At 37.1% G+C, this 13,025-nt stretch overlaps 1 protein-coding gene across 1 annotated transcript in view; it reads right to left on the reverse strand.

Moving 5' to 3' along the window:
• trim105 (tripartite motif containing 105) overlaps positions 1 to 12,167 on the reverse strand; it is a 16,618-nt gene extending 4,451 nt beyond the window's left edge. Inside the window, exons 1-6 of the mRNA XM_082178378.1 lie at positions 12,026 to 12,167; positions 9,125 to 9,443; positions 5,018 to 5,113; positions 4,704 to 4,937; positions 4,417 to 4,436; positions 2,034 to 2,140 (exon numbers count right to left, since the gene is read on the reverse strand). Of these exons, the coding sequence (XP_082034504.1) occupies positions 2,034 to 2,140; positions 4,417 to 4,436; positions 4,704 to 4,937; positions 5,018 to 5,113; positions 9,125 to 9,397 (730 nt within the window). The 5' untranslated portion in view covers positions 9,398 to 9,443; positions 12,026 to 12,167. The remainder of the gene's footprint in view (positions 1 to 2,033; positions 2,141 to 4,416; positions 4,437 to 4,703; positions 4,938 to 5,017; positions 5,114 to 9,124; positions 9,444 to 12,025) is intronic.
• Positions 12,168 to 13,025: the final 858 nt, after the last annotated feature.

A 13,025-nucleotide genomic window follows, 5' to 3' on the forward strand; every position in this document is an offset into this window, starting at 1 on the left:
CCGTCAATGGTTCCTGATTGGCCACGTTCTCCTGCTCATGCGAGAAAACGATGTTTCCGGCGAGTTGTGAACGCAACACAAAACACACGCCGAACAAATTAATCTCACACTGGGTCCAAACAAAAGCAATCTTTCCCATGTTGATCAGTGCTTTTGTCCTAACAGCTTGCTGATAATCTCAGGCACTTGTGTGGTTATGACAATACAACTTTAAAAGCCATATTGAAAGCAACAATAGATAATTCACTCAGATCTTGATTGTTAAAGTCTCCCTGTGGTGAAAATCCAGCGTTTAATGTTGTTTATGTGTGTGTTTAATATGCTTTAAGACAAACCATGTGTAAATTCATAAGTCGACAGCATTGCTGAGTGTTTTCTCCTTAAAACTGCAGTGAACCAAAGACAGTCTCAAACACGCCCGTTTCCTGCAGTCACAAACATGTGACCAATCACGTCACCAGATGGGCAGGCTTTCGCATATCATTAACAGCGAACTAGCAGTTATACCAGTATATTTTTCTGTTGATATGAAAAATCATGTCCAATGATGAACAATATGCCTTTCTCCAGTGACGTTCTGAGTTGTTCAAAGCGTTTCTGATGATTGTTAGAAGGCAGCTGACTCTGAGATGGCCAACGGGAACATGGTTAGTGTGACATTAGCAACACATTATTAGCTGTTTGATAACGTAGTCAAGCAAAAGCTATTTCATATCATATCAGGATCTTATCAATTACTGTTATGTGTCTGATGTTGTAGAGAGCGATACATAAAACGCATCACCATCCTGATACATGGACTCGTAGACGAGCTCCAGGTATGACTGACTCTTCCTCTTCTTCTTGTTTCTGGATCAAACATATATGGCTGAATTAAACCAGCATTGTAGCGTTTACAGTTGAGCGAGTGGAGGCGGGGCTCATTTGCATATTCATAGAACCGTGCATACTAAATGAGGCTAGGGTGTCGCGTTACAGTCAAGATATTTTAAGTCATGAAGACATTTTTTTCGAGGAAAAAACTTTTAAATATGTAATTTTGGTGATCAAAGATGAGTTTTAAGGGATACAGTGATTGACTACAGGGGGACTTTAAAATACTAAGTGTATTCCATGACAAAGATTGTATTAGTCACTGAATATGTGTTTTGAACAATGTTAAAATGGTTGAATTTTTATTCACTTGATTATGTACTAGATTTACTGTTGCTTTTAGCAGTCTAACCACACACTCGATGAACTGGCTGTAGTGTTTCTTCACTTATTCACTGAACCACAAGTCATTACATCAGTCATCATGCCCAACTCGTTCCTGTCAGGAATAATAAATAACTCAAAGACTTGAGCCACATAATGAATGGGGACATATCAATGTGCTTGTGCCTTTTTAATAACATTTAGTTTATATCAATCGTGAACCATGATTTGCAACTTTCTTTTGCTAGTCATATCATTGACAAGACAACCATGAATATTTCAGTGTAATTTAGAGATTGAAAAAACAGTACATTTTACAGTACTTTACCACTTTTAAGAGTACACTAGCATATCATTTGCCTCACAGATATTGACTAAAAGCCTCAAAACCAAACTTTCCTTTCATGAAATGAACCAGAATCATAGTGGAATCTGTATATAGATTTGTGCTATAAAGATATGCTATGAAATATAACATTAAAGTGTTTTTTTAACACTGATCTGTAAGTTTTCAAACTCTGACAGACAGGAAAACGCACGGAAATCAGTAGAACAGTCAGTCAGACGACCACAGTTTTTCATCATTTCCTGATAAGGGTGTAACCCTACATTTTTCTGTAAACTAAAAAGCTGTGAAGGCTGCTGAAAGAGTCACCGACGCCTTTGCTGCTCATACATTTAATGTACTGTCACTATATGGCAATAACACCATCTGTTACAGCGGGTAATGACTCCCTCCAGCTATTCCTACACTTCTCTAAAATAACAAATATCACGTATCACTGCTTATTAAGTATATGATGTGTGGTGGATAAAGTATAACAGACACAGCTTACCTGGATTCAGATGATGAAACATTTTTCGCCACATAGTGTACTGAAGAGGAGCGATGCGTTTGCTCCTGAACGTGTTCAGGTTGATATGCAGCTCTTGCAGAGGCGATCTGGAGTCATCAGGGGGTTCATAATAAACACAAGAGCAGTTAACATCTTAAAAACACACAGAAGGTCATCTTAGATTATAAAATACTTGGTGTTTCTCAGGTTCCAGATCCAGTGTTTACCTACTGGGATAAGTACAACATAAGACTTTTCAATCGTATTTTCTGTGCCAGAATATACACTTCTACAATGGATCTCGGACAGCGCCCCCTCTATTAAGATGTGGCGTCGGACTATTCTTGAAGATGTGTCACTGGACTACCTGACTTGTATATTACATGATAAGAGTGTAGTATTTCATAACATTTGGAAACCTTTTCTGGTATATGTTGATGGTGACATTGCCTCCATCTTGCGGGAGGATTAACGTAGGATTGGCTTGTGTGTGTCCTGGTTGATTGTGTTAGTTGCACCTACAGAATTATTTAATGTCTGTATGTTATTATCGCTAGCCCTTTTATCCTGACTTATATATATATATATATAAACATATACAGTGAAATCTAATATGCACATTTTCTTCCCCTTTATGTGACCTGAAATGTACTTCTTCTTTTTAATTTTTTATTGTTGTTATATTATCATATTGTCATTTTTTGTGTGTTTGTATAAAAGAAAAAGTGAAAATCAATGAAACATATTTATAAAAAATAGGAAGATGTGACATAAGCCACATGTTCTCAAGTCAGCTCAGTGCCCTATTTACAGTGTTGTGAAGCGTTGAGCATTGTAACCAATCACAGACATGTGTGTTGTGAGTGTGAACGCGCTGACCAATCAGAGGTGTTTGAGATAGACAGAATCCTCTCGGTAGAGAGCAACAGTCCGGTTCCAGAAGTAAAATCTCCATTCATTTTCTCCATAGGGAAACTGATTTTTAACGATAACTTACGCACCTTTAATGTCAGTTTTTGCTTTTGTTGAAGCCATCAACCTGCATTATTTCATATCATAAAAAAATTAAAGATAAATGATGGTGGAAAAACTACATTTCCCATGATGCTGTACAGAAAAATGTACCTAAAGAGCTCTTAAGCTCCGCCCACTCTCATAATGCAATGCGAAAGAAATAATCGAGTGGATCTCTATGCTCTCAAAACGCATATTTTTTCAACAAACCTAAAATATATTGTTTTTATATATCATCCACATTTGTAAATGAGTAGATTTAAATTTCTCGATCATTTTTAATTTGATTATTCTGTTCGCAGAGCATCATGGGCCAGTACGTTCATGGCTTATAACGCTTTAACAAAGGCTTTTTTTTTAAATCCCTATGGGAGAAATGACTGGGAAAAATACTTCCGGAACCAGTGCCGTAACTAATGCACTATATACCATTCAAAACACCAGAGAGTTTAATTAAAATTATTATTATGATTATTTATAATTAACTCCCTAAATGTAATCTTTTTTATTTTAAATAATTTCAATAGTTTTTCCTATAAAATTGGTACAGAGAACAGTGACATTTTACTAGTATTGGCAGCGACTAGCATTCCTTGAATCAAATTGAATTAGACATTATACAAGGAACATGATTATTATTATTAATTTATTATATTATTATTATTGTTTATAAACAGTGGTAACAGTAGGGCTGGGACGATACACCCATCTCCCGATTCCATACTATCACGATAATTGGGTGCCGAATAAATTCTCTTGAATAAATGATTCTATAACAAATACATTTTTAACAGTCACTTGTCGCCACCAAGTTTCTATAAAAAGCTGATTGACTCTATTTTGACCGCTATCGTAGACTTCAGTGTGTGTATTTGAACTTTAAACTTGTATCCAAGTACTTCTATGATGATTTGAACTATTGCATCACAGAAATAATGACACTATGAGGTTGAAAAGACTGTTTGTGAAGCGCCAACACAGATCTGAATGTTGCGATATGATTTTATCAAAGGTTTAATAGACAGACGAATCTGAAGAAGATCGCGTGTGTGTTTGAATGGAGATCACAGTGTTTTAAAGATGAATGGTGCAGCTCTACGGTCTTATCTCTCTCTCAGTATACGAGCAGCGTGAGGGCTGTTCAGTCTCACGCATTACATCACTAAACACTCATAGATAACGACTCATCTTCTGTAGGAACGAAACTGGCTAACTTCTGTCAACCTCGTCTGTAAGCAAGGACAAAAATAAAGCTATTTAACTTGAATTAATATCGATTCTGAAAGAAAAAGATCTCTCCCAGATCCCAGAAGAAATGTTTTCTCCCAGCCCGAGTAAAAATACAAAGCCGTTTTTAATTGCTACTCACCCAGAATTCAGTTCTGGAAGCTGTGGAGGAAGGACACAGAACACAACAGGTTATTTAGCTGAATCAAACACAGGAGCCAGCAAGCAAAAGCAAACCATCTGTCTAATCATTATTTCTCTACAGTTCTGCTGTTGTGTGAAATATACATGAGACTCGGGCTGTAGCTACACTTCACTAATAACTCATTCTGACACCAGCACTCTGGTTCCTGGTGTAAATATGGCATTAATCTTCCCAATATTAGCTGTTTGACAGATGGATCTGCTGGAAAGCATCAGTGTAATCACCTCTACGAGCACAGACTGGTCTGTGCAGCTGGCGCTGTGTCGGAGCGTGTGGATGTTCTGCTCCACGTCTCTGATGGCCTCCTGTAGGGCCTCCAGATGTTCCTCCAGGCCCGTCAGCATCTGCTCCATCTCCTGCTTCAGCTCCTCCATCATGGCCTCCTCCTCCACCCGCAGGAAGTGATGTAGGGCCTGGAAGTCACCGTGCACTCGGCCCTGCAGCTCGGCTCCCGCTTTCTAAACGCAAGAAAAGGAGAGCTGTGAGATTCCCAGTTCGCTCGACGCTGTGATCTTTCTCTTCTTAAAGATAGACCCACTCTTATGTTCTCCATCTGGTCTCTGTCTGCACGGATCATGGAGACGTAGGCCTCTTTCAGGGAGCACTGCGATTCTAGACGCTCCTTTAATTGCTTCTACAAGAGAGACACAGACACTGTATTAGAAGCACTTACACAGAGCATTCACTGAGAAATGGGAAGAAAACGGCATTATCTGATCTAACTGGGAGTCAGGATCAACAGTCAACAATAGAGAGCAACAATCGGGTTCCCGAAGTAAAATATCCATTCATTTTCTCCATATTAGTCCAGTCATTTTAAGCCAAAATGGGGGTCAACCTTGAACAAATTGGAACAGAAGCAAACTCAGCTGATTTTATATCCTCAATATGTCCTGAGTAAGGGGGAAAAAAGCCCCGAAGAATCCCATCAGGGGAAAGTTTCGAAAAATACCCAAATATAGTCTATTCATATGCATATTCATTCTTCATCTCACGTGAATAGGGTAACATGTTTTACCTTTAGATATCACCATGAAAATTACTGAGTTGATTACTTACATCAAGACAAACAAAAAATGTATTACAAGTTTTTTTTAAACTGTTTTGTTAACATGGACAATCTAATTACATATGTGCTTATTTGCATAAATACCACAACAGAACTAAACATTGGGTATAGCCAGGTGAACATGTCTTGTTGAATCTTGTTGACACATAACAGTAAAACACCTAATGTTAAGGTCTGATTGGATCCCATTTAGGCTACCCATGAACATTAATACATAGAGGCCTTTATTCATGTTTAAGAGATTGGGTTTGGGTCTGGGTCCGTGGGACTGTTTCTGGGGGACGAGTCTGAGGGAAGAACAGGAGACAATGGTAAGGAGAATGCTGAAGACAAAAGGTAGGCAAAATAAAAAGTGAATCCCCAGAAACAGTCCCACGGACCCAGACCCAAACCCCATCTCTGCAATAATAATGAATAAAGGCTGGTTTCTAAAGTACTTCTTCCTGCCTCTATGTATTAATGCTCATGGGTAGCCTAAATGGGATCCATTCTAACCTTAACATTTAGTCTTTTACTGTTATGTGTCAAAAGATTCAACAAGACATGTTCACCTGGCTAGACCCAATGATTAGATCTGTTGTGGTATTTATGCAAATAAGCACATATGTAATTAGATTGTCCATGTTAACAAACAGTTTCAAAAAACTTTTGTTTGTCTTGATGTAAGTAATCAACTCAGTAATTTTCATGGTGATATCTAAAGGTTAAAATTGCTACCCTATTCATGTAAGAAAGAGAATGAATATGCGTATGAATAGACTATATTTGGGTCTTTTTCAAAACTTTCCCCTAATGGGATTCTTCGGGGCTTTTTTTTTTCCTTACTCAGGACATATTGAGGATATAAAATCAGCTGAGTTTGCTTCTGTTGCAATTTGTTGCAAACCTTTTTTCATAAAATGACTGGACTATAAGGAAACTGATCTTTGACGATAAATTACACAGCTTTAAGTTACACGAGGTTGTTATTCGGCGGTGTGTGCTGCGGTTAAAGCCGTCAGCCTGCATTATTTCAGCTGAGTTTTAAAATAATGGTGTTTAACAGCAGGATTCCTGGTGAAAAACTACATTTCCCATGATGCTGTGCAGAACATTCCACCAATCAGAGAGTTGAAAAGAACTCTTTAGCTCCGCCCACTCCCACAAAGCACTGCGAATGACATAATCCAGTCCCGCTCTCAAAATACTTAAATATGTATGCATATTTTGCAATGAACTCAACATATATATTTTTTTTTATAAATATGATTAACAAGAACTGTACTTTTCATAAAGAATGTTTCCAAAAATCATGCGTACCTTTTACTATTTTATATTACAGTAGTTCATCCACTAGGATGAACAAGAATGATTTCTGAAGGATCATGTGACACTGAAGACTGGAGTAATGATGATGACAATTACACTTTACTATATATTCACATAGAAAACAGTTATTTTAAATTGTAATAACTTATTTTTTATAATGTTTTTAATTTTATTTATTTTTATCTTTTTTTTTTTTTTGATCAAATAAATGCAGCCTTGGTGAGCAAAATGACCTAAAAACATTACAAATATTACTGATCCCAAACTTTTGAACGGCAGTGTACATCTATTCACACTATTCCCACTGATATGAATGGATTGGATTCTCTCTCTCTCTCTCTCTCACACACACACACACACACACACACAAAGAGAAAGTGATAGCACAATGGTAATCTTTCTTGTTTTTTCCTATTAATATGACAGAGCTCCTCTGGAATAATTATCATCTATATTTCAGCCTCTTCGCAGGCGCTCACTCATATCACTATATCCATGTTTTTATTATTCAGCATATCAGTGTGAGCGAACACAGACACTGTGCTCAATATTCATCAGCACAACAGCATGGCAGACCTAATCGCTTTAGAATGTTATTAGCAGGATTCATATTAGTATTATTGTTCAGTCTTTTTTTTATAAAAACACTGAATGACCAATAAAGTCTCGAGCATCACTATTATAGTAAGTTCTCTTTAGTATGACAAATTTTATACATTTTCATTCATACATGATAAGGCAAAAGTCTAAGGTTCATTAATTAACATTAGTAAATGTATTAACTAACATGAACTAACAATGAGCAATACATTTGTTACAGTATTTATTAATCTTTGTTAATGTTAGTTAATAAAAATCCAGCTGTTTATTACAGTTCATTCACAGTGCATTAACTAATGTTAACAAATACAACCTTTGATTTTAATAACGTATTAGTAAATGTTGAAATGAATATGAACTAAGATTAATAAATGCTGAAATATTGTTCATTCTTAGCTCATGATAACTGAGGTAGTTGACTAATGTTAACTAATGAACCTTACTGTAAAGTGTGACCAACACAGTTATAGCAAATCTTCGCCAGTTGAACAAAGCAGTGTCAGATGATACACAGTCCACTTATGGTGTGTTGGAGATTCACTAGTCACGTGACATGACTACTTAAATTCTTGTGGTTTATGAAACAATAAAAAACAATCACGAGCTTTATCTCTCAAAAATAAGGAAGAGCATTTTCAAGAAAATACAGAACTTGTCATATAATGCGGACATGATGTAGGCGGTCACGAGTCTTGCTTTATCCTGACTAGGTCTGGGCAAAAAAATAGACTTTTCGATTTAATAATAATAAATTTGTGGCCAAATCGATTTTTTTCCATATTTATTTATCTATCACCCAGAAACCAGTGTTAGTTTTCCTCCTCTGTTCACAGGCTTACAGTCTCCATGTTACACTCATGCTGGGAGATTATATCTGTGTTTAATCTTAAACATAAAGTAACCGGATCCTGTTCTCACTCGTCCAGTTTCCAGCATAAATTTTTCCTCTTGCATTAAAATCCTGTCTAATCATCATATGCTTCTGAAATATAGAGTTGTGTTCTGTGTTAATGTAGCCGAGTGTACCTAAAATATAAAGAGTTTAATATACAGGTTTGTGGCTCTTCATTTCTTTTGATTAATTAACCACTTGTAAACTTATGTTCACTGTTCTTTTTTATAAATAAGTGACCCTGGATCACGTCACCAGTCTCGAGTCGCACTGGTATCTGTGGCGATAGCCAACAATACATTGTATGAGTCAAAATTATCGATTTTTCTTTTATGCCAAAAATCATGAGGATATTAAGTAAAGATCATGTTCCATGAAGATATTTTGTCAATTTCCTACCGTAAATATATAAAACATGTATTTGTGTGAGTGAGTGCAGCACAATCGCCAACATTAATGAACTACTTTAGAGGAGATTTTCTCAATGTTTCGATTTTTTTGCACCCTCAGATTCCAGATTTACAATAGTTGTATCTCGTCCAAATATTATCCTATCCTAACACACCACACGCTTTCAGATGATGTATAAATCTCAATTTGACCCATGTGACTGGTTTTGTGGTCCAGGGTCACATATAGGATATGTATTAAAACTATATTCATTGAGTCAAATCGGGAATCGAAATCGAATCGAGAGCTCGCGAAATTAAATCGAATCGAATTGGACCATCCGAACCGATACCCAGCCCTAGTCCTGAGTGTGAGAGGAAACTCACCTCCAGAAGCTTGACAGATGCAGGCGTGGAGCCGGCCCTGACCTTCTCCACCACACCGGCCACTAGGTAGTTGGTCTGAAAGCTCCTGTTGGGGAACTCCTGCCTGCACTGAGGGCAGGACGCCGGACCCCTGACGCTCTTCCAGTACGACACGATGCATCTCCTGCAGAAGTGGTGCATACAGCCCAGCATCACCGGCTCCCTGAAGAGCTCGAAGCAGATGGCGCACGTCAGGTCCTCTCGCAGACTCGTCTTACTCCTGCCGGACGCCATGTGAGCGCGCAGATCTCCTGTCCGTTTCACTTTCACTTCTGGAGCACTTCATGTAAGAGCGAACATGAACAATAATCACCTGGGGCCAGTTACACAAACACAGCCACAGCGAGACACAGTAAAACCATTTAAAAACCATGGTAACACTTAACAATAAGATTCATTAGTTAACTACATTAGTTAGCATGAACTGCACTTCTACAGCATTAATCTTTGTTAATGTTGATTTCAACATTTACTAATACTTTATTCAAATCTTGTTAACATTAGTTTAATGCACTGTGAACTAACATGAACAAACCAAGGAACAGCTGTATTTTTATTAACTAACATTAACAACGATTAAAGCTGCCGTCGGCAAGTCTGGCAGATTGGGTCGATTAGCCAAAATGTTGAATGTTTACAACTCTCATGCCCCTCCCCACTACCAGCGAGCACCCTCCCATCGAGGTCGTGCTCGTCAGTGCGTCACTGTGCGTGTGTACCTGATTTTCTGTGAACGCGTCCGTCTCTTCAGCATCTATCAACACCATGGACTCGGAGGTAGGCTGCCCTGGCTAATCTATCCATAGATAGCAATAACCGAGGAATTGGAAGCTTGTTAGTAGATTTTCTCTCCGCCATCACGCTTCATGCAATCTCCAGGCGAACTTCAGGAGTGGCGTGTGCATGTGATATTAACGTGCGCGAGTGAGGGGGGATCTGTGGCGTGTGCACGACCTGTGATTGACAGTCAGATCTCACACCCCCCTGCGCTGATTGGACCTGATGAAGCGGGAGCGCTGGATTTTTGCAAAACAAATAACACGCTCCAGGTGGAGTTAGAAGCTCGGGTTTTTTTCTAAAACCACCTTATTTATGTTGTTCTGTCGGATTATAGTGTCAATTTCACTGAATATGATCAAAAAAATGTTGCAGACGGCAGCTTTAACAAATACTGTAACAAATGTATTGCTCATTGTTAGTTCATGCTGGATAATGCATTAACTAATGTTAACTAATGAACCTTATTGTAAAGTGTTACCAAAATAGTGCTATTGTGAAATCTCAAATACTGCGATTCAATTAATTCAATATATGCGCTGCGGGTTTTCAGAGTGAAGCGCGACGCTTCAATATCAACATGCTTATAAATATGCAAACTGTTGTTAATCACGATTTCAAAATAAAAGTTTAGACCCTCGCTGTAGCATTTCTATCATAAAGAAGTGGCTAAATATTTAAGATTACGTGGACATTTGAAACAAATGTTGTTCGACCAATATTAAACAATGATTTGATCTGCTGTAAAGTGTAACAAAGTGTAATAAAGCAGAATCTGCAGGCATTTGTTATAATACATTATGTCCATAAGTTGATCATATTTATATTTTGTATTTTAACAGTGGTGTTCAATAAAACCATATGATTACTTCCTCTTGAACCAATTATTGCCTCATTGTTATTATATGTATTTTAAGTAATTTTAAAGGCTATTGTTCACTTGGATTAATACAAAAATTATCCATTTACTAGATTAAACGTCAAAATAATCAACCAATTACTCAATTACCAAAATAATCGTTAGTAACAGCCCTAGATTAGATAAAACCTTTCAAAACGCATCTGTATTTTTTTGCATTTTGTGACTTTCAGTTGAATAAAAGGCTATTTTTCAACTCATGTATTTCATCATTGAATATTTCTTAAAAATAGAGTTAAAATATTGTGTCGTCTCGATCTCGTGAACCCAATATCTTGTCTCTTGAAGAAAGCATGTCGTCACACCCCTAGTAGCCTAATCAGTTTTTCGGGTTCATAGGCCAGTCTACGCTTCAATGATTTTAAAAAGGCATGAAGAGATTTAAAGAAAATCAGATGACTTGAAAGACTAGTCTAAGCAGTTTATCAACCAGTCACTGTTTTCATTTTTACTAGTCAGTATATGATATTAAATTATGATGGTGTCTCTTACAGAATTATACAATTGTCAACATACCATAGTTCATTTCTTATTACTACAGTAAAAACATTTATGATTATGGGATCTGCCTCATATACAGTGAAATGGCTCAGATTCTAAACAGCATGTGAGTACTGATAGGCCTATGTACAATAACATGATGATTTATGATTAAAAATCACATTCATGGTAACTTACTACCAAGCATGCATTACGATGACACACGTCTGAAAACATGTCCTGTAACCCATGGTTAATGACTGACGACAGTCGCAGCAAATACTTAATGTTACCACGAGTATACTGTAGTAACTATGGTATTTAGGCAGAAATAAGGTTAATATTGAGATTTTTTTTTGTATGCTGTAACAGTTCAGTGCTTCCGAAACTAATGCATTTATCGACGAACTACATATTAGTAGCCTTTTACAATAACTATAAACATTAAATGTAAACTTTTTAACTACACAATATGGTAGTATATTTCATTAAAGCAAATGCACAAACATACCGCACGTATCCTGTTGTTAAAGCTGCTGTTACGCGCTCTCGGTGTGGATGTAAACAAAACATTAGCCTGCTGAGAGTTAGCTTACTGTTACACGGCTAAACACAACTAAAGTTACACGAAAATAAAGATGCAGATGAAAAATATGTGCTGTTATTAAATAAACAGTATAACTTACCCTCTGTGCTTTGGTTTGGTTGTGTGTGACGCCGCAGAGAGACTGCGAAATCAGTTCATAAGTCAGACTCTTGTGCTGTGTGTGTGTGGAGTGCTTTCGGTTCACTTTCATTATGATTCAGACAGCCGCACAATGGGTTAAACACATGATGGAAACGAAATCAAAACTTTGAAGAGTACAGGCCTACCACATCTTGGAGAAAAAGTGTTTTGTATTCATAGCCCTGGGCGGAAAAAACACCCAGTCACCCAGGCTGGTTTTTAGAGGGGTTTAGGACACTTTTTTTTTTTTTTTTAGCTGACCAGGCTGGTCTTAGATGGGAGACCAACTATAAGATCAGCTAAAACCAGATGCACACCAGCTTGGCCAGGCTGGAAGACCAGCTTAAACCAGCTAAGACCAGCCAAACAGCCTAGCCTGGTTTTAGAGTTTTTCTTTTTCTTTTTTTTTTCAGCAGGGTAGTTCATGGGGAGATTGGGGTAAGATGAGCCATTTTTTACTTATGTGGTCCTCAAGATAAGAGAAAAATAGGAAGAAGTACAATGAAGGTACCTAACGAAATTTCAGGATGTTTCCTATCATTTTAAATGATCATACATCTACACGACAAAAGGTTCTAAAATTATAGCTTCTTATAAAAAAGTGTTCCTGTGGCTTAATTTAACCCAGGTTAGGGGTAAGTTGATACGGGTCAGTGGATAAGTTGCACCATCTGGGAGTAAACTGACTATATAAATGAATCTGATTCAAAATAACCCATGTGAAATTTTAAAGATAATTTTCCATTTTTAAAAAACAATTTAATAATCAAATTTACCTTTACAAATAGACTAGTCATTTTTCTTTTCTTAAAGCCAACTGAAACAACATAAAACCAACTGAAGTTGTTATTTCAATATCTTTAATTGTTTGCATTTCTGAAACAATATGTTGAACACCAAAGTTGTAACTTTCCCAAAAACAAACTAAACAGAGTTTGTTAAGTAATATTAAATTAAAT

This window comes from Leuciscus leuciscus (assembly GCF_965113295.1).
Source record: "Leuciscus leuciscus genome assembly, chromosome: 8".
NCBI lineage: Eukaryota > Metazoa > Chordata > Actinopteri > Cypriniformes > Leuciscidae > Leuciscus > Leuciscus leuciscus.